At 39.5% G+C, this 20,692-nt stretch overlaps 1 protein-coding gene across 1 annotated transcript in view; it reads left to right on the top strand.

Moving 5' to 3' along the window:
- Positions 1–9,509: 9,509 nt before the first annotated feature.
- Positions 9,510–20,692, top strand: part of LOC119559301 (kinesin-like protein KIN-14I) — a 163,295-nt gene continuing 152,112 nt past the window's right edge. The window contains exon 1 of the mRNA XM_037872380.1: positions 9,510–9,649. Coding sequence (XP_037728308.1) covers positions 9,539–9,649 — 111 coding nt within the window. The 5' untranslated portion in view covers positions 9,510–9,538. The remainder of the gene's footprint in view (positions 9,650–20,692) is intronic.

Genomic DNA, 20,692 nt, shown 5'->3' with positions numbered 1-20,692 from the left:
CCAAACAGCAATAAAATGATATGGACAGCTGCATTTTATTCACGAAGAATGGAGAATGAAGGATTACAAAATTTGACAAAACGGCAACGCCACAATGGGCTAAGCAACACGGTCAACAGTAAGGCGGTAAAACGGCACAACGGCCACTTTTTAAGAAGCATCTAGAGGGAAAAAAGCAGTGAAAAGTTAGGGGCAACATTACTTCACAACAGTTTATAAGCAAAACTGAACAGTTGCAACGCGTTTATGAATGGAATGATGGGACAGTATTGTTTGCCGTACAGCATAAGATGAGAGGTGTCGCTAAGGAATGGTTAGATGCACAGACTGTATTCCAAACTTGGGAACAGTTTAAGTCCGCCCTTTTACAAGATTTTCCAAGCGTGGTAAACACTGATGCGAACTGATGCGACGTAAAAGAAACCCAACGAATGGTTTGGCGAATACTTCTACATCATGATGGCAATTGGAAGACGAGCTAATATAGATGAGCCATCTATCAATTCTTATATTATTAACGGATTGAACCAAAGCGACTGCACGAAGACTTTGTTAGCTATGAATCTTCAGACGTGTTCAGAACTATTTAGGTCTCTGAACAATATGAAAACAGTGCAAATACTGCAGCAACAAAGTGCTTCTTTTCAGTCTGTTTACACGAAAGGCCAAGATGTAGCAGGTGGAGAGGCTAAACTCGAAGAACCAAAATGTCTTAATTGTAACCAAATGGGTCACATAGCTGCTAAGTGTCCAGACCCGCAGAAGAAGCCACGCCGTTCAATCTGTTTAAAGGTTTGGCATGAAGCTAAGGATTGCAGGGTAAAGGTATCATCAGTCGCTCAAGTAGACGCAGCAAATACCAAAGAGTACCCACCCATAATGAAGACTATTGAGCTTGGAGGAAGAGAGTTTTCAGCATTCGTCGATACTGGCAGCGATCATACACTTATTAGAGAGTTGGCTGTTCCAAGTGGATCAATTCGACAGAAATCGTTAAAACGTCTACAAGGATTTGGTAGATCAATAGTGGAGACTAAGGAATGAATACTTACCTCACATTGTACCCGATGACATTCTTCCTTACGACGTTCTCATGGGCAGAGACTTACTCTGCAGTAAGGTCTACGAACAGATTGGAAACTCAGGCTCGATAATGCAAGCAGAGGAATCAGAGATCAACTTTAATATAAGCGCTGACGTCAGTAGCTCCCAGCGCAATGAGGTGAGCTATATGTTGCAGAGATATCCATATTGCTTTGCCGAAGACCTTTCCCATATTGGCAGATGCAATACCACTGTAATGGATATCGAGGTGACAACGGCAACACCGACACTGGGTCGTCGATACCAAGTTGCATTTTCTAAAAGGGATGCACTCCGATCTCAGTTAGATCTTCTACTCAAGCACAACATCATCAGTAAGAGCACCTCACCATATCCATCATCGGCGATATTAGTCCCCAAAGCAAACGGAGAAAGTCGATTGTGCATCGACTACAGAGCTCTCAACGCAGTCACTGTAAAAAAGCGATATCCAATGCCAATTGTAGAAGAACAATTAGCCAAGCTGTCTGGAAACTCATACTTTACAACTCTGGATATGACTTCAGGATATTACCAGATTCCTATGGGCCAGGAAAGCAAGAAATTTACTGCATTTCTGACTCCCGACGGACTCAACAAGTTCAACGTAATGCCATTTGGCTTGCTAAACGCACCAATGGTATTTCAGGAGGTCATCATGGATTTGCTACGACAGCTAGAACACCAACGCAACATAATAAGTTATGTAGTCATTATACCATCAAAAACAGTTGACGAAGGACTTGTCATTCTTAACGATTTTCTACAGGCAATCCGTTCAGCTGGTCTAACTTTACGGCCATCAAAATGTTCCTTCCTGCAGAGTAAGGTCAAGTTTTTAGGACACTTAGTAACGGCAAACGGAATTCAGCCAGGAATCGAGAAAACCATATGCATCAGCAATTATGGAACGCCGCAAAACGATGCTGATGTACGCAGATTTCTCGGCATTACTGGATTCTTCCGCAAGTTCGTCAAGGAATATAGCATAATAGCAGCTCCTTTGAGTTAGCTTCTGAAGAAAAGTCAAGAGTTCCTGTGGGAAGCAGAACAAGAAACAGCACTCCGAAACTTAAAGGAAGCTATCACATCGCAGCCTGTTGACTCTTTATGATCCCGCTCGGCGCCACGAAGTACACACGGATGCAAGCAGCAAAGGTATTGCAGGCGTTCTATTGCAAGAAGAAGCCGAAGGACTCAGGCATGTATTTTATTACAGCAGGCTTTGCTCCGATGCTGAGAGCCGCTACTCAAGCTGCGCGCTAGAAGTGTTTGCTATCACCGAGTCCTTGGAAAGATTCCGCATCTATCTCATTGGATCCGAGTTTGTAGTGGTGACCGATTGCAACGCTGTAGCAACGCTGAAGGAATCCACTGCTCTACAACCTCCAATCGCACGCTGGTGGATACGACTACAAGAGTTCGACTTTAAATGCAAACATCGACCTGGACAGCAAATGCCTCATGTAGACGGAATGAGTAGAAATCCAGTACATCCGCCGGAGGTCAAAATAATAACCGTAGCAGACAACGTCTTAAAGATAGTTCCCATCGACGAAGACTGGATTCACACAATGCAGATGCAGGATCCAAAAATAAAAGACATCTTTGAGGTTTTTGCCAACAAGGACGCCAGTAACCAGTGGAGTCAAATTAAAACAGACTATGTCATTTGTAAAAGTCGATTGTATCGAAAAACTGATGATGGCAACTAGTGGGTGGTACCTCAAGCAATCAGATGGCGCGTAACGAAGTGCAACCATGATAAAGCAGGACATTTTGGAACAGAAAAGACCTTGGAAAGACTAAATAAATATTTTTGGTTTCCAAGGATGCGGGGATATATCAAGTTCTTGCCCTGAATACTGTGTGAATAAGGTAAAAGGCGGAAAATCTGAGGGTGAACTATACTTTCAGGAAGTAGTACCCATACCGTTCCGATCAATTAACATTGATCACGTTGGGCCGTTCATAAGAAGTAAATCCGAAAACTATCACATACTGGTAGTTGTGTGTGCTTTTACTAAATACACCTTTCTAATACCAACACGTAATACAAAAACGACACCAGTTATCAAAGCCCTGAAACAATTTTTTTTGCGTTTTTGGGCAACCTTTACGCCTAATTTCGGATAGAGGCACATCGTTTACATCAAAGGAGTTCGACCATTTTATTGATGAAAATGGAATTCAGCACATCAAAACGGCCGTTCGCACGCCTTGCGCTAATGGACAGGCTGAACGTATGAATAAAACGTTACTCAGCGCACTGAAAACTAGCACAGCCAACGATAAGGATTGGGATCAAAACCTTGGTAAAATCCTGTGGAGCATGAATACAAACATCAATTCTACCACAAAGTTTACTCCAAACGATCTGGTATTTAACTTCAATGTAAGAGATGTTTCCAAAAATTGGTTAATTCAAGCATTAACTCAGGAATCTGAACCAGAAGTCAATGTTGAAGTAAATCGCCAGCAAGCAGAAAAAAACATTAAAGCAGAGCAGCAAATATCGAAGATACGCTATGATGCCAGGCATACTTCCCCAAAGAAATTCGGTGTAGACGATTTGGTTATGATCGATTTTGTTCCAGCTGCGACAGGAGATACACATAAATTGGATCCAGCTTTTAAAGGACCTTATATTGTTACAAAGGTTCTGCGTAACGACCGATACGTAATTGAGGACCTTCCAGATCGTTCAGTTTCTCAACGACGATACAACAACGTAGTATCCATTGATCACATGTAGCCTTGGTGTGCTTTAATCCCAGATCTGGATACCACTGATGAAAACTATGACTACTCAACAGAAGACTAACTATCGTCAGGAAAGGCCGAGATGTCAAAAATTGGGCAGTCCGGTTGGCAATGTCAAACGAGTAAGACGTGTGCCGCACGCTCACAAGCTAACAAGATTTCTTTATAATTTGTGTTCCTTGTATATTTCATTAAATTCCTTTTCAATAAATACTTTATAACCATCCTAAACGAGCGCAGACTTATTTTTGACAATTATTAACGATTTATGAAACTATTTAAAAATTGAAAACATAACATCTACTGCTAACCACCACCAGACTTTAGGAACAATAGAAAGAAGCCACAGAACATTTAACGAATACGTTAGATCATACATCTCACCTGACAAAACAGACACATGATTATTGTCCATATGAATTAGTTTTCGGTAAAATTTCAAATTTGCTAAAATAATTCAAGAACCACTATATAAATTTTGACTATAACAGGCATACAAAAGAGCCAGATAATTGTTAGAGACGAATAAACACAAACAAAAACTATGACAAAACAAGGAAGAACGCTATAGTCGAGTACCTCGACTATCAGATACCCGTTACTCAGCTAAAGGGACCAAAGGGAAATGGAGATATGCAAGCAGCAATGCGAGATTGAAATGCGCCACCTATCGGCGGTAGACAGATTTAAGCGTTATGGGCGTCAAAGTGGGCGTGGCAATTTTTTTTTTGGGTCAATCGATAGGTATTGACAATTGGCAATTTTTTTGTTTTATCAGTCGATAGGTATTGATGAGAGCAATACATTTCAGTTAAAATTTTTATTCTAGCATCAAAACTGTAGGAGCCACAGTTTTGGGCGGTTTGTGGGCGTTAGAGTGGGCGTGGCACTCTACTGAAACAAACTTGCGCTGCGCAGGAATCTCAGAAATCTGCACGCCAAATCTCAATAGCCTTGCTTTCATAGTTTCCGAGATCTCAGCGTTCATCCGGACAGACAGACGGACAGACGGACATGGCTAGATCGACTCGGCTAGTGATCCTGATCAAGAATATATATACTTTATGGGGTCGGAAAAACTTCCTTCTGCCTGTTACATACTTTCCGACGAATCTAGTATACCCTTTTACTCTACGAGTAACGGGTATAAATAGCTTAAACCTTGAACATAAAATTGGAGGTCAGGTTTTACTAAAAAAATGACGTAGGACATATATACAATATGGAGGACCATATAAGGTAAAAGGTATAGGAGAAAAGGATAACATAACAGTTTCTAATACAACAATTAAAAAGCAAGCAATTGGTGTTTAAGGATAGATTAAATATCTTGTATTCGTAATCTTTCGTGTGGCCATACATAAGCTAAAAAAAATGTATATATAAATCTATTTTTCTGATTCGAAAAAAAATAATAATAGCAACTCTTTATTAAACATATTTATTCTTCAATTTTTTTATATTTTAATCATAAAACATTTAATATACCAAAAATCATAATAATTAAAATATAATCCCTGAACATAACTTGATTTTATTACCTTATTTTTAAAAAGGATGTAGATGTAGTATGTATGTATCGTTGTAACCAGTACCCACTGTACCAAAGACAACATTGTGTTACAATGCACTTGCGTAAACATAAAGACACGGTCTTTAAACTCAAGTGCCGGTCCGATATACGATCTACCAAAATGCGCCTCAGAGCCCCACATATGAAAGTGTAAGTGTCGCATATACTTATGGCCCGATCGCACAAACAGCCGATACATGCATGCACAAATCTCTCGCGCTCTCTGTTACCAGCATGCCAAGCCGCTGCCGGCGTAAGCGGGTAGCGCAGTCGCGAGCCACTAGACCTTAAGGCACTCTCAATTTTGACTCCAATGAATAAAGACGAACAAAAGAACACAAAAGCAATTCGACTTATCATTAAGAGGTGTTGGACACCGGATATTGAATGACATCTGGAGGAGCTAAAATTACAATAGCTAGTAACCAGCAAACAACAAGTTAACATCTACTAAACAGATAGTAACCTAATAAAAGCTGGTGACCAGCTAATAACAATTAGTAAACAACTAGTAAATAGTTACTAAACAGTGTAACGAACTGATTTTGTTGTCTGCTCGCTACGAGATTCGTGCGGCTAGCTCAGAAGATTGTGTGTTCGTCCCACCAAATTTATATGACGTGACTGCCCCGTAGATCAGTGAGAAAAAAAAGGGTTCAAATGGTAACAGTGGGATTTATTTTCGTGGTATAAGTACAGCAGGTGTGTGGCTGGGCTGGCTTCGGTATCTCCTTGCTCTGGTTCCGCCGGCTGCTGGTGCTTCTCTTTCTGGCTTGTCGACGCGTTGACTCGGCTTTCGCTGGCTCCTGGGCTTCGGGACGCTCGTAGTGGCCGCCTCTGCTTGCTTGCCGACGCGCTGCCTTGGGGTCGCTTGTTGCGCCTTAGACTCGCAGCGAGTTCGGCCTTGTGGGCTTAGGGAAGCGTCACCGTTCTCAGACTAGGGTGAACAAGCCTTGCTCTCCAGGCCGACGCCTTTCGAGGCAATACCTGTCCCTTGCTCTGTCCCGGACGGTCCCGCTAGGTTCTTGCTCAGATCGCGCTGGCAGTCAAGGCTGCCGCGAGGAAGCTGCCTAGCAGTTCACTTTACTTTACGCCTAGCGCAGACGAACGTTCCACGCGGCTTCACCCTAATGCTTGACGTCCGCGACGCTCCTGCGCTCCCCAATGAGCTCCGCGCGGTGACGGTAACGTGGCTGCCGGAGATGTCTGCTGGCGTCGCTGCCGATGTCCTCTGCGCTGTCTCCTGACCACTAGCTTGGTGTTCTGGCACTCGGGGAGTTGGGCGGTTGCTGTTCGGGAACTTCGCCGGTAGTCGCAGGGCTCTCCAGGCGAACGCCTCTTGAAACCGCAAATCGATCCACCGCTCGTCCGTCACGCCAGGTCCTGCTTGTTCATACAACTTTTCTCCCCAAGCTGACTGTTCTTCGTTGTAGGCCTCTTTCGCTTGTCTCTGACAGACAGGGTGTGGTCGTGACAAAGTTGGAAAACAAACGCCTTGACTTAGCCGTGTGATGCCTTCCGGAACTCAGCCACTTGTGTCTCAATTCGGAGATTCCTGATGTCCCAATCCCGAACGTCTCGACGTGGCAATCTTGCTTTTTGTTTGCTTTCCACGGCGCTGTTTCCGACGACTCGCTTTGTTGTGGCTCCCTCGTAGATTACTTGCTTGACTCCTCGCGATCGACTGATCTTGAAGGTTTAACTCCTCGTGATCGACTGATCCAGCTGCCAGCGCTCTGCGGCCTTATATAGGGCCTACGGGAACCGTTATTTCCCTTTTGCGTCCGTGTACTGCTTCCAACCGATGCTCTGCCCACTGCTGCCGTCCCGCTGATTCCCGTGATGCTTGTGGCACGCCTGTGTGCCCCTCCACTTCCGAGATGTGGAATTTCTTCTCCCGGTCCAAAGATCACGGCAGAGTCCAAAGTCCGGTGGAGTTCCGTTATCCCCTTTTGCCCACGGCACTCTTGCTCTGCCCGCCAAGTCTCCATTCTCTCATTATCCGCTCCTGGGTCTCCAAACTCTCGGGAACTCCATCCTTGGTCTCCAAACTCTCTCGTTCTCCATCCTTGGTCTCCAAACTCTCTCGTTCTCCGTCCTTGGTCTCCAAACTCTCTCCTCGCCGCGCCGTCACTACGCGAATTCGCCGCGTGAGCGGCCGGCCATCTGCTGCTGCTGCTGCTTAGACTTGTGGGGAGTTATTAAACTCCTCACAACAGAAAACTAGAGGTACGGAGAATGGATAATATTTTCTTGATTAAGGTATGTCGGCTGTTTCAGAGATTCTTCACAGTTCTGATTTCATCCCCTATCAATGGTTTTTTGATGTATGCTCTTATAAGTGATCCTGCGCCTTGGATCTTGGGTGTGTCCGGCAAGTCGGTTTTTGATAAGTGAAGTTTATGATCATGGTAGGACTTGTGTGCGTCCTTATTATTGGTGACAAGTTTAGGATTTACTTCTGGAAAGGAGAAAATCTTTCACATAACAACACCTGTTGAATATTGTTTGCCCACCATGAGGAAAAGTGACTTTTTTTACGTGCACAGCATTACCTGCTGACTATTAATTGATCACCATGAGGGAAAGGATATATGATCAATATTGCCACAATTAGTGAAGGCTGGGTGCCATTAATAAGCTTATTAGTGAGGGGTGGGGCCATTAGTAAGCAATTTGTCCCAGAACCCATTTATCCCATCTACTTATCAGATTCAGGTCATGTGTGCCGCCCTTTGCGGCACCAGAAGTCGAAGTTTAGCTGCTTAAAGTAGCAGCATCGGGATGCAGTCATCCGTGTGACGACAACAGACCATGAATGCCGCCCTGTATTGACTCGTTATAACGAAGCGGAATAATATTTTAAGTGTTAGGCGACGTCTTTATAAGATCATCTGAAATCTGAGTACAGTTTAATTTGGGTGTAACGCATTCAAAATAAAACAGTTAGATTAAATAATTAATTTTTTCCAGCAACAATTTTAAAAATAGCCAGAAAAACAGTGGGAGATCCAAACACCAATAAAAAATTCGATCTAGATCAATTTTTCCAGACTTGAAAAATATGATTGACCTAACTGAAAATGTCACCGAGTGAATAAATCGTCCAACATATTTCAATAGATTTATTTAAAGCAACGGGAAATAAAATATTAAAAGAGTTGGGAATATCTCTCCTCCAGCCGGTGACCAATATTAATAACAATAACATCGAAGTAATTCTGTCTACATTCACTACAAAGAAGACATACAGGTATTGCAAACAATATATGTTAAATTAAAAACATTAGTATTGGAAAAAAATTACACGTCATATAACCGATTGTGTTAGAAAATGTTAACAATGTTCGAAGTCTTAGACAATAAAAAACACCAAAAACCCTATTAGGAACTACTGAAATACCACTTATGGAATTTAGTCGCATTCGACTCTTTACCAAGGTCAAAGCACGGATATAAGCATTTTTGGGGTCAATCGATAGATATTGACGAGACTAATACGTATTTGACGAGACTAACATATTTCTGTTAACATTTTTTGCTAGCATAAAAATCATGGGTGTTAGAGTGGGCGTGGCACCCTGCTGAAAGAAACTTGCGCTGCGTAAGAAGCTCAGAAATCTACTACCAAATCCCAACTTTCTAGCTTTTGTAATTTCCGAGATCTCAGCGTTCATACGAACGGACGGACGGACGGACATGGCTAGATCGACTCGGCTAGTGATCCTGATCAAGAATATATATACTCTATGGGGTCGGAAACGCTTCCTTCTGCCTGTTAAATACTTTCCGACGAATATAATATAATATATAATATAAAATAAAGCAATCGATGATAGGTGGGGGGTGTGTCTTGCGGACAGTGGCTTTGCTGCTGGCATATCTCCATCTCTTTCGCCCTCTCCTACGCTGAGTAACGGGTATCTAATAGTCGAGGCCATCAATTAAGCTACTAGGTGGCGACCTGCAATCTCTCCTTTGAGTTTCTTTAAGCTCAGTAACGGGTATCTGATAGACGAGGCTGTCGACTATATCGTTCTCCCTTGTGTATACATGCATACTAAGAATTGAAAATCTTAATCCATTTACAGATACTTCGTTTCCTTTATAAAACAAAGCATGAAACACTTAGATGGGAAACTACGACAGTACTCCCAATGGTGCTTTGATAACTGCAAAAGTACTAAAGTTTCTACACGAATATACCCTCCATCAAGTGTTGAAGTTGCGGTAAGTCCTTATTTTTACACTAGTTTAAATATACCCTCCATCAAGTGTTGAAGTTGCGGTAAGTCCTTATTTTTACACTAGTTTAAATTGTTATACGTGTTGCTTGTATAGTAAAAGACTAGACTACACACAAAACTGCCCAAGTGTATTGGTTTCGTCAATACCTATTGACTTACCCAAAAAAAGTTTGACACGCTTACTCTAACGCCTGCACCTTTCGCCACCACCTAATCCACCTAAAACCTTCCGAACGCTGAGTTCTTGGAAACTGTAAAAGCTACACAGTTGGTATTAAGCATTTAAATTAAACGCCCATTCAAATTCCCACCCTAAATCCTACAAACCGTCTCGGAAACTAAACAAGAAAATAAGCAATAGTCGAGTGTTCGTTTATCATATACCCGTTAATCTGTTTCAAATTTAAAATAAGACAAAATTCAAAGGCATTTCTATAAGTGCGGCGCACACCACACATGCCAGGGCCACGGCAACTTGAGGACGGTAGCGGTACTACAGACTATGTATGCCGAAGCGCCGGCACCTAGCGGACGGCCAGTCTGACCATGTTAAACCCTGTTTTAGTTAGTTATAACTTTTTAAATAACAATGCTATTGGTACGATTCTCAGCATTCAAATAGGTATTAATCAACAAAATCAATTTCACTTTACACTTTTGTTACGTACGCCCTCCACATAGAAAGGTTCACATAGAGAAACAACGACGAATCTTTAGACAGGAGGAGGGGTGCAAGTTATATGACACATTATTTAGGGGCTCTTACCCAATTTATAAACAACTTTGAGCAGAGAGCTAATTTCCAAATAACTCTGACAGACCCGAGATAAATCCGTGGTCAGCTATTTCTGCCAAGCAGGCCTCCAAATCATTCCCACCCAGATCAATTTCACGCAGTCCGAATCAAACGGATGCTGTAAACATCCAAACCGATATTGTAAACAATCGGAGCCCCAAGCGAGCCCTGAGTCCGCTAACGTAAACAAAAGATCCCCAAAGCGAGTCCCGAGTCCGCTAACGTAAACAAAAAGATCCCCAAAGCGGTCCCTAAACTCCGCTAATGTAAACACCAATTTCCGGCCAAGATTGGACTTCGAATTTAATTGGCAAATTGCATCATCCTATTTTCCGACTCTCTTGAGTCATTCTCTTTATCAATTTTTGGGGATAAAATCTCTTAAGCCGAGGTTTGATTATTGATCATTGAACCAGAGAGCAGGCAGTCCGTATTTGAGATCCGAATCGAGCAGAACAATAATTCGAGAATAAATACAAGAGCAGTGAATTAAATAAGTTCGACCTATTGTAAAATTGTAATAGTGAATAAGTGATTGTTAAAAATAAAAATAAATTTTTTTTATCAATTCACTAGTGAGAAACTTAATTGGCGCCCAACGTGGGGCCGTGTGATTAAAAAATTCTAAAGCAAAGCTTTTAAATAAACCCCAGAAGAGTTTAAAAGTGAAAAAGGAATTTTGCGCGGCCAACAACCCGATACAACCGACGAATATATAAAGCCTGTGTTGATAAAAATAAGGTGCAAATTAATAAATGCAATAATCCCCTTAAACTCTATACAACCGGCAAACAAAATAAAAAGTTTGTGTTGATCAAAAAATAATAAGGTGGAAAATAATTAATGGAATAATCCCCTTAAAATCTCAAATTACAAAATAGTGTTCGTAACATAAATTCACTGCTCGGACAAAATAAAAAATTTAAAAAGTGACAACAAAATTCATCGAAACAAATAACCATTGTGAAAAACAATTTAACTAAAAAAATATTGCAAACAAATCTTCGAAATCATCAACAAAAAGACATTTAAAGAATAAAGGCTGAAGGGCAATCCCTCGCCAAGAAATAAACACTGAAGAAAGAAGGAAGACACCAATTTAAAAACCCGAAGAAAGAAGGAAGACCCCAAGATACAAAAAAAGGAAGGACGACCCCAAGCAGGATCATCATCCAAGAAAAATGACAACCCCAAAAACAACGACAAGAAAAATAAGGAGGACGATTCGTGAGCGATATAATCTTTTTTTATTATTATTATTATTTAATAAGAAATTTGTAAAAAGAAATATAATTATACAAAGTGGAAGAATTAATTTCTGATTTCGAAAATATTCTCAAAATGTCAGAACCTTCTACAAGCCAGAACGGAGCAAATAAAAGACTCCACATAAGTTCGCCTCAAGAACATCATCAGGCGATTACAAACAATACCATGTTAAGTGTAGGAGATTTAATTAAACAAATTGTAAATTTTGAATTGAATCCATTAAAGGAAGAGATCGTTAACTTAAGATCGCAGCTTTCTCATAAAATTAAAACGGTTGAAGATTATCAGATAGAGATTATAGATCCAAATATAAAGTGCGACACATCATATTCGACACACATATTCTGTTAGGGAATATAAAGGAGAAGAAGATAAATATGTAAGCTGGAGAGAATCGGCTGAAATAGCCATGGGGCAATATGCCAGAGGGAGTGAAAGATTTTATTCCGCCCTATCAATATTAAGAAACAAAATAAAGGGAATGGCAAGCGATGCCTTAACCCATAACGGTACGGTATTAAATTTCGATGCCATAATGGCCAGACTTGACATTGTCTTTAGCGACAAACGTCCTATTCATATTATTGAACAGGAACTAAGTGTTTTGAGTCAGGGAAAATTATCAATTATGGATTATTATGGTACAGTTAATAGAAAGTTAACTCTACTTATTAATAAAACAATTATGACCTACGGGAGAAACAAACCGATAACAGCAGAAATGAATGAAAAACATAGGAAGACTGCTCTTAGAGTTTTCATTACCGGCCTAAACGGCCAAATTTCAGACACAATTTTCTCAATGAATCCTCCTGACCTACCAAATGCAATGGTCATAGTTCAGGAATTGGAAAGCAACAACATGAGGGCGCATTTCGCAAATAGTTTCTCAACCACTCAGAGAAAAAATAGTGAGCCAAACCCTGGTGGAAATGGTCAAACACATTTCAACCAAAAGCAAAGACAACAAAACAACAATTACAATAACCATCGAAATAGTAATAATTTAAGGTTTAATCATGACAACAACCAGAACAAAAATAATTATTTGTTGAACGTTGATGCACTAAGAGCAGTACAAACAAGTGGCCCAAACGACACCAAGCACGTGCTTGTTACGCGCGGGCCCATTTTTATTTCGGGCAAATACGGTTCGCGAGGAAGGTACAAGGAAGGAACAAGGACAGGACAAAACATAGATCAACAAGACTAAAGCAAATGAGCTAAGATTTTAGTTTTTAATACAGGGATAGAGGTTGAGGAACAAATTAAATGATATAGGTTGTTATAATTATTACAAAGAACGCGAAAAGGCTCATGCTGACTAAAATTAGATGAACATCGTGGCAAGTTTATAGGATAGTAGTTTCGCATTAGTCTAACAGGAACATTGAAAGTAAGGCGGCTTACCAAATCTACAGAATCAATATCGCCTCTGATAAGATTATTCATAAAAATAGTACCAAGCATAGTTCTACGGCTTACTAGACTAGGCAAATTAATTAAAAGCAATCTACTCGAGTAAGAAGGCAACCTGACGTTTTGATCCCAGTTCAAACCACGTAAGGCAAAAAGAAGAAATTGTTTCTGTACGGACTCTATACGGTCAATGTGCACTTGATACTGAGGACTCCAAACGGAAGAACAGTATTCCAAATTAGGACGGACAAGGGAGGTAAATAATAATTTGGTAGTGTATGGATCATCAAATTCTTTAGACCAACGCTTTATAAACCCAAGAACACTCATAGCTTTATTTACAGTAGAGGTTATGTGGGAGTCAAATTTAAGTTTAGGATCTAGGAGAACACCTAAATCGTTTACTGAGTATATTCGGTCCAGGGACATGTTCTGAAGAGAGTAACTTATGAACGTTGGCGTACCCCTATAAAAAGTCATAACGTTGCATTTAAGATAGTTTAAATTCAAAAGGTTGTACTGACACCATTCCTGGAATCTATTAGACATTAATAGATTCCAGGAATGGTGTCAGTACAACCTTTTGAATTTAAACTATCTTAAATGCAACGTTATGACTTTTTATAGGGGTACGCCAACGTTCATAAGTTACTCTCTTCTCAACGACTGCAAGCAGAAACCAGACTCAATATTATTATATGAAAAACAAAGCTTAACATCATCAGCATACATTAGTACACGAGAGTGAGTTACTATAGAGGGAAGATCATTTATAAACAGAGTAAACAGCAAAGGGCCTAAATGACTGCCCTGAGGCACTCCAGATGTCACGTTGATCATCTTGGAAACAGCGTTTTTGAATAAAACCCTCTGAGATCTACCATTCAAATAACTTGAAATCCAAGTTAACAGATTATTCGGAAACCCGAGCTGATCTAATTTGAATAAAAGAAGAGAGTGGTTTACAGAGTCAAAGGCTTTACTAAAATCTGTATATATAACGTCTGTCTGCAATTTTTCGTTAAACCCATCTATTACAAAATATGTCAATTCGAGCAGGTTAGTGGTGGTCGATCTTCGCTTAACAAAACCATGTTGACACGGCGATATTAAAGAGGAGCACAAATGTTGCAACTGAGAGGTAATAATGCGTTCAAATATTTTAGGAATTGCAGACAATTTGGAGATTCCTCTATAGTTCTGAACATTAACCTTCGCACCCTTTTTGTGGAGTGGAATAATAAAAGAATCTTTCCAGATAGTAGGAAAAACAGATGATGAGATAGACAAATTGAAAAGTTTAAGAATGGGTTTACAAATAGTTCGGGCACAAAACTTAAGAACACACCCAGGGAGTCCATCTGGCCCCGGAGAATAGGTTGGCGTTATAGTTTCTAAATCAGTTAAGAGAGAACTTTCGGTGATTACAGGAGAAAATATACAATTTGCCCTGTTTAAGTGATTAGGGTAGCTAGAATTAGACCAAGAACCAGAACTATAAGTAGATTGGAAGAATTCAGCAAATAAATCTGCAATTTTGGGATCCGTAGATGCCTCAATAGAGTTTAATCGTACAGATGATGGCAATGCTGAAGACTTTCGCTTAGCATTGACAAAGTTATAAAACTGCCTTGGATCCTTTGAAAATTCCAATTTACATCGGTTCAAATACATGGAATAGCAATGACTGTTAAGTACATTAAAATTAGTACGAGCCACCACATATCTTGAAAAATCGGATGGCCTACCCGACTTTTTGTACTTTTTATAGAAGTTTGTTTTTAGGTTTCTAAGTCTTTGCAACTGATTGGTAAACCAAGGAGGCCTGTCTAACCTAGGAGCAAAACTATCAGGAACACATTCACAGAAAAAAGAGTTTAGGACACTATAAAATAGTTCCGTAGCACTTTCAATATCCAAGCAATTATATAAATTTGTCCATTTATATTGTGAAATCAAGTTATTGAGTTTACTAAAGTGACATTTACGAAAGCATCTACTTTTAGTTGGTGAAAAAGAAGAAAGGGTGTCAACGCAGGGAAGACAAATTGTAAGTTCTAATGTGGGATGATACCGGTCTTCTGGCATAACTAGTGGGTCAATTCTAGATACCGTGACTTCAGACGGATCTAAAGCAAATACAAGATCTAATTGTCTGTTTAGAGAATTACGTATAAAGCTAACTTGCTGTAATGATAAGTCTAACAGACCGTCAACGAATTCATGGTCAGATAAGGGGGTAGAGACAAGTGAGTCAGTGGAAAGGGACCAAGAAATGTCAGGGAGATTGAAATCACCCAAAACAATCAAAAGATCCCTTTCGGAAAGATGAGATAAAACAGTTTTTATTGCAGACAAATGTTGCTTATAAATTGTTAAGTCGGATCCAGGTGGAATATAAGAACAAGTTACATAAATAGAAAAAGATTTCAAAGAAACTTTAACACCAACAAATTCTATTTCATTGGGATTAAGAAAGTATATCCTTTCCGATGTTAAAGTAGAGGTAACGGCAACCAGCACCCCACCCCCCCTACGAGGAGAGCGATCAGTTCTATACGTACTAAAATTATTGGACAGAACTTCAGAGTCTGATATCTCCGGTTTCAGCCAAGTCTCAGTAAAGGCCAGAATGTCTTCCGAAAAGGCAGAGGAGTCAGCATAAAGCTTAGGTAGCTTCATATTAAGTCCCCTAACATTTTGATAGGCCAAAAATAAACTGCTCAGTTTTTTGGCGCAGGTACTGTCGTGGAAGGCCTATTATTAGTTCTCCGTCTGTTTGGAACAAATTCTTTAATGACCAATTCATCATTAAGCCAAAAACTTTTAGAATTAAGTACATTAAATACTTCCGAAGGAGCAGATATTTTAAAGGAAGATATCCTACGAACATAAGGAAATTTAAACTCCTCCACTGTGATGTTTTGAGATGGGAAATCCTGTTGTATAAATTCCAAAACATCAGCAGATGTGGTTTCAGGTGTTAAACGAGACACAAATAATTGCTTCCTATATGGAACAACCGAGAGGCTCTTTCTTCCACCACCAGCAATCTGAACATCGTTCGTCTGATTATCGAGACTAGGGACTATAGAGCTAACTTCCACCGTAGGCACAGAAAGCTGCGTAAGGTTTGAAACGGTAGGCTGACTAGCAGAAACAGGGACTCCAGAGCTTTTGGTACCTATGGGTACTGCTGTCAGAGAAGCTTTAGGCCCACCAGCCCCAGTGGATGCCGACATTGCTGCCGTTACCGATCGGGTAAAAATATTAGAAGCTAAGTTGGGATTTGGAACTGATGCCTTTACTTGAAGAGATTTTGAAGGAGCAGTCTTCTTGCGTTTAGGTGACCCTACTGACATTTTTTTATTATCAAGGTCCGCCTTAAACTCTTTAAAATCAGCAACTACGCTCATGAGTTTATCAAACAGTTTCATAAAACGATCATTGGTCAGCGCAACATAGCCATCCAAATCACGATCTATTTCCACGCATGAGGCACAAGTCCACGAAAAACCAACACGCAGATCAATATAATCTTTTACTCTGCCAACAAGTCCAGTACATTTTGGGTGTATGACAATGTTGCAGAGACGACAGTAAATAAAAACGTCATTAGGTGACGATCCAAACTGACAATCTTTTTTGCAACAAAAAAGAGCCATTTTTAATTTAAGAAAAAAAGTTATTAATAAAACCAAAGAATCAAAAGAATTATAAATACCTCACTTAATTTGACACTGGGATCAAACAAATAAAAATGTAGACACACAAGAACACAAAAGTATAAGAGCGCGTAGAGACTTCGAGAGCGAGAGAGCGCAACAGAGTGGCTGTCGACTGAGCGTGGCTTGCGAAACACAAACAAAATATACACGACAACAGTTTAGACGACAAGAAACGGGAGAGAGATTACAAGAAGGTTATGGGAAACAACAACAAAAGCTATTGAAACCAAAGCACCACAGCGTACAGAAGTTACAATAACAAAATGCACGGGCTAAACACAGAGTTAGGTTTTGTTAAAATTTCTACAATAAAATAGAAAATTAAACATAAACAGACGATTTAAAACACAAGCACGGCTGGTTATGAAGGACTAAGTCACAAAACAAGGCACCAGTATCACAGATATTAATGACAAATTGACAAAAATCACAGAGCACAAGATAAACACAACCGGTCACAAGCGACGCTAAATCGATGGTTATTATAATCAGAACAAAAATAATTCCTGGAACCAGGGTAGATTTAATAATAACCAACAAAATCAGTGGAACACCTATAGGCAGCCACAAAATAAGCCGGACCAATGGAGGTAGACGAGTCTATCCACGCTCAGAATAAGGCTAACAACGGCTATAATCAAGGTTATAATAAATATCAAAATAATAATTACAGTCAGAACAAGTGGGATCAAACAAAAAAATTTGAGACCCAGAACACTCAGCAAGGACAAGCCCAAAATAAAAGGGTACCAACTGGAACTGTTAACCAACCGGCTAACAAGACAATGAGACTAAACAACATTGAGGAGAACCATTTTTTAGACAAAAGTCAGGAGTAGGCTTACCCTACCTATTTAGAAATGACCCGAAAATAAATAAAAAGTTAAAAATATTAATTGACACTGGGGCAACCTCGTGTTATATTAGAACTGGAGTTTACAAAAATAAGAATGAGCTTCCAATATACAAAAGAGTATCCACAGTGAATGGATATTCAATAATTAAATATTAATTAATTAATTAAATATTAAATATTATGATAACTATTTTTGATACACGATATACTTTTTATGAAATAGAAGGGCTAGACTCAGATCTACTGATCGGCTATAACCTATTGAAAAAAATAGGAGCTGTGATTGATACAGCTAAGGGAGTTATTAAATATAACGGAATAGAAGAGAAATTAAATTATGACAACGGAAACAATTTAAACCAACATTCTTTAACAGAAGAAAACACCATTCTTCCATTAAAAGAATTTATATTAAAAAAATACTTTGATGAAAAGGCTCAAATCAGATCCGAATCTGAAATGGGTAATCAAAGCGAATTTAGTTTGGGATATACAAATCCTGAACACGCCGTCGTTGAAATATCCGACAAAAATAAAAGTTTGGAATTGAAAAATTCTGAACACGCCGTCGTTGAAATATCCGACAAAAATAAAAGTTTGGAATTGAAAAATTCTGAACACGCCGTCGTTGAAATATCCGACAAAAATAAAAGTTTGGAATTGAAAAATTCTGAACACGCCGTCGTTGAACTATCCGACAATCAAAAAATAAACAACATAAAAATATCATCTGCAGATCAAAGAAAAGATCTGGAGAATGATATATTAAATATTATAAATGAAGAGCATTCAAAAATAAATATGCAGATTCCTTTTAGGACAGATATACGCGGTGAAATAAACACCGTAAATGATAGGGCCATTTACAGCAAACAATACCCTTATGCTCTATCAGCTTCAGATTTTGTAAATTCTGAAATAAGTCGAATGCTAAAAGAAGAAATTATAAGGCCAAGTAGAAGCCCTTATAATTCCCCTGTACTAGTGGTACCAAAAAAGGGTTTCAATGAAGATGGAACTCCAAAACTAAGACTCGTAATTGACTATAAAAAACTAAATGAAAATACTATACCTGATAGGTATCCAATGCAGGACCCTTCAGTGATTTTATCAAATCTCGGAAAAGCCAAATACTTTTCAACAATTGACTTGGAATCTGGATTTCATCAGATTCTCATGAACGAACCTGACATACAAAAAACCTCATTTTCAATAAATAATGGGAAATACGAATTCCTAAGAATGCCTTTCGGTTTGACAAACGCTCCTAGAATATTCCAACGAGCGATGGACGATATTTTGAGAGAACAAGTGTGTAAAACATGTCATTTTTATATGGATGACATAATCATATTTTCAAAAACAATTGAGCAACATTATAAAGACCTAATTGTCATTTTTAAAATTATGCTGAACGCAAACATGAAAATTTCGATTAAAAAATCAAAGTTCTTTAAATTAGAAACAAACTTTCTCGGTTACGTTGTTTCTCACAATGTGATCAAAACCGATCCCGAAAAAATTTCAACAATTGTAAAATATCCGATCCCTAAAAATATTCGAGAGCTTAGAAGCTTCCTAGGCCTTACAGGATATTACAGAAAATTTGTGCAAAATTATGCAAAGATAGCTAAACCTTTAACAAAATATTTAGAAGGCCAAAACGGCAAAGTATCAAAAAAGGCATCACGTAAAACTTTAATACAGTTTGATGATTCAGCTGTAAGAGCTTTTAACGAGCTCAAAGAAAATTTAATTGCACAAGTAGAACTAGTACGACCGGACTATAATAAACAAGGGAGAACGCTATAGTCGAGTACCTCGACTATCAGATACCCGTTACTCAGCTTAAGCGACCAAAGGGAAATGGAGATATGCAAGCAGCAAAGCGAGATTTAAATGCGCCACCTACCGGCGGAAGACAGATTTAAGCGTTGTGTGAGTTAGGGTAGGCGTGACAAATTTATTGTTCAATAGAATAAGTTAGCCGCGCACTTTGCTCTCTCTGAGCGCCGGCAGTGCTTTTCTCTTTGCCGCTAAGTTCGGCCGGCAACTATTTACATACACACACATACACGCGTAAAAACATTTCGCACTGTCTGGCTCTGACGTCATAGCTTTTTTTCTTGGGAGGTTTGTGGGCGTTAGAATGGGCGTAGAAAATTTTTTTTTGGGTCAATCGATAGGTATGGACAAGACTAATACATTTCAGTTAAAATTTTCTATCTAACATCAAAACTGTAGGAGCCACAGTTTTGGGCGGTTTGTGGGCGTTAGAGTGGGCGTGGCACTCTACTGAAACAAACTTGCGCTGCGTAAGAAGCTCAGGAATCTGCTCGCCAAATCTCAATAGCCTAGCTCTCATAGTTTCCGAGATCTCAGCGTTCATCCGGACAGACGGACAGACGGACAGACGGACAGACGGACAGACGGACAGTCGGACAGACGGACATGGCTAGATCGACTCGGCTAGTGATCCTGATCAAGAATATATATACTTTATGGGGTCGGAAACGCTTCCTTCTGCCTGTTACATACTTTCCGACGAATCTAGTATACCCTTTTACTCTACGAGTAACGGGTATAAAAATTTACCCTAACAACTGACGCGTCTGACTTAGCAATTGGTGCGGTTCTTTCTCAGGAAGGAAAACCAATCACATTTATTTCAAAAACTCTAACCAAAACTGAACAATTATACGCGACAAATAAAAAGGAACTTTTAGCCATAGTATGGGCTTTTAAAAACCTTCGTAATTACTTATATGGGGTTAACAACATCGAGATCTATACCGATCACCAACCTCTTTCATTTTCCATTTCTCAAAAAAATCCAAATATCGAAATGAAAAGATGGTATTCTTTTATTGAAAGCTATTCACCCAAAATAATTTATAAGCCAGGAGCAACAAACGTTGTTGCGGACGCTTTATCAAGGATACAAATTAATAACTTAAC

This window comes from Drosophila subpulchrella, unplaced genomic scaffold, assembly GCF_014743375.2.
Source record: "Drosophila subpulchrella strain 33 F10 #4 breed RU33 unplaced genomic scaffold, RU_Dsub_v1.1 Primary Assembly Seq20, whole genome shotgun sequence".
In the NCBI taxonomy this organism is placed as follows: Eukaryota; Metazoa; Arthropoda; class Insecta; order Diptera; family Drosophilidae; genus Drosophila; species Drosophila subpulchrella.
This window is presented reverse-complemented; position numbering and strand designations above follow the sequence as displayed.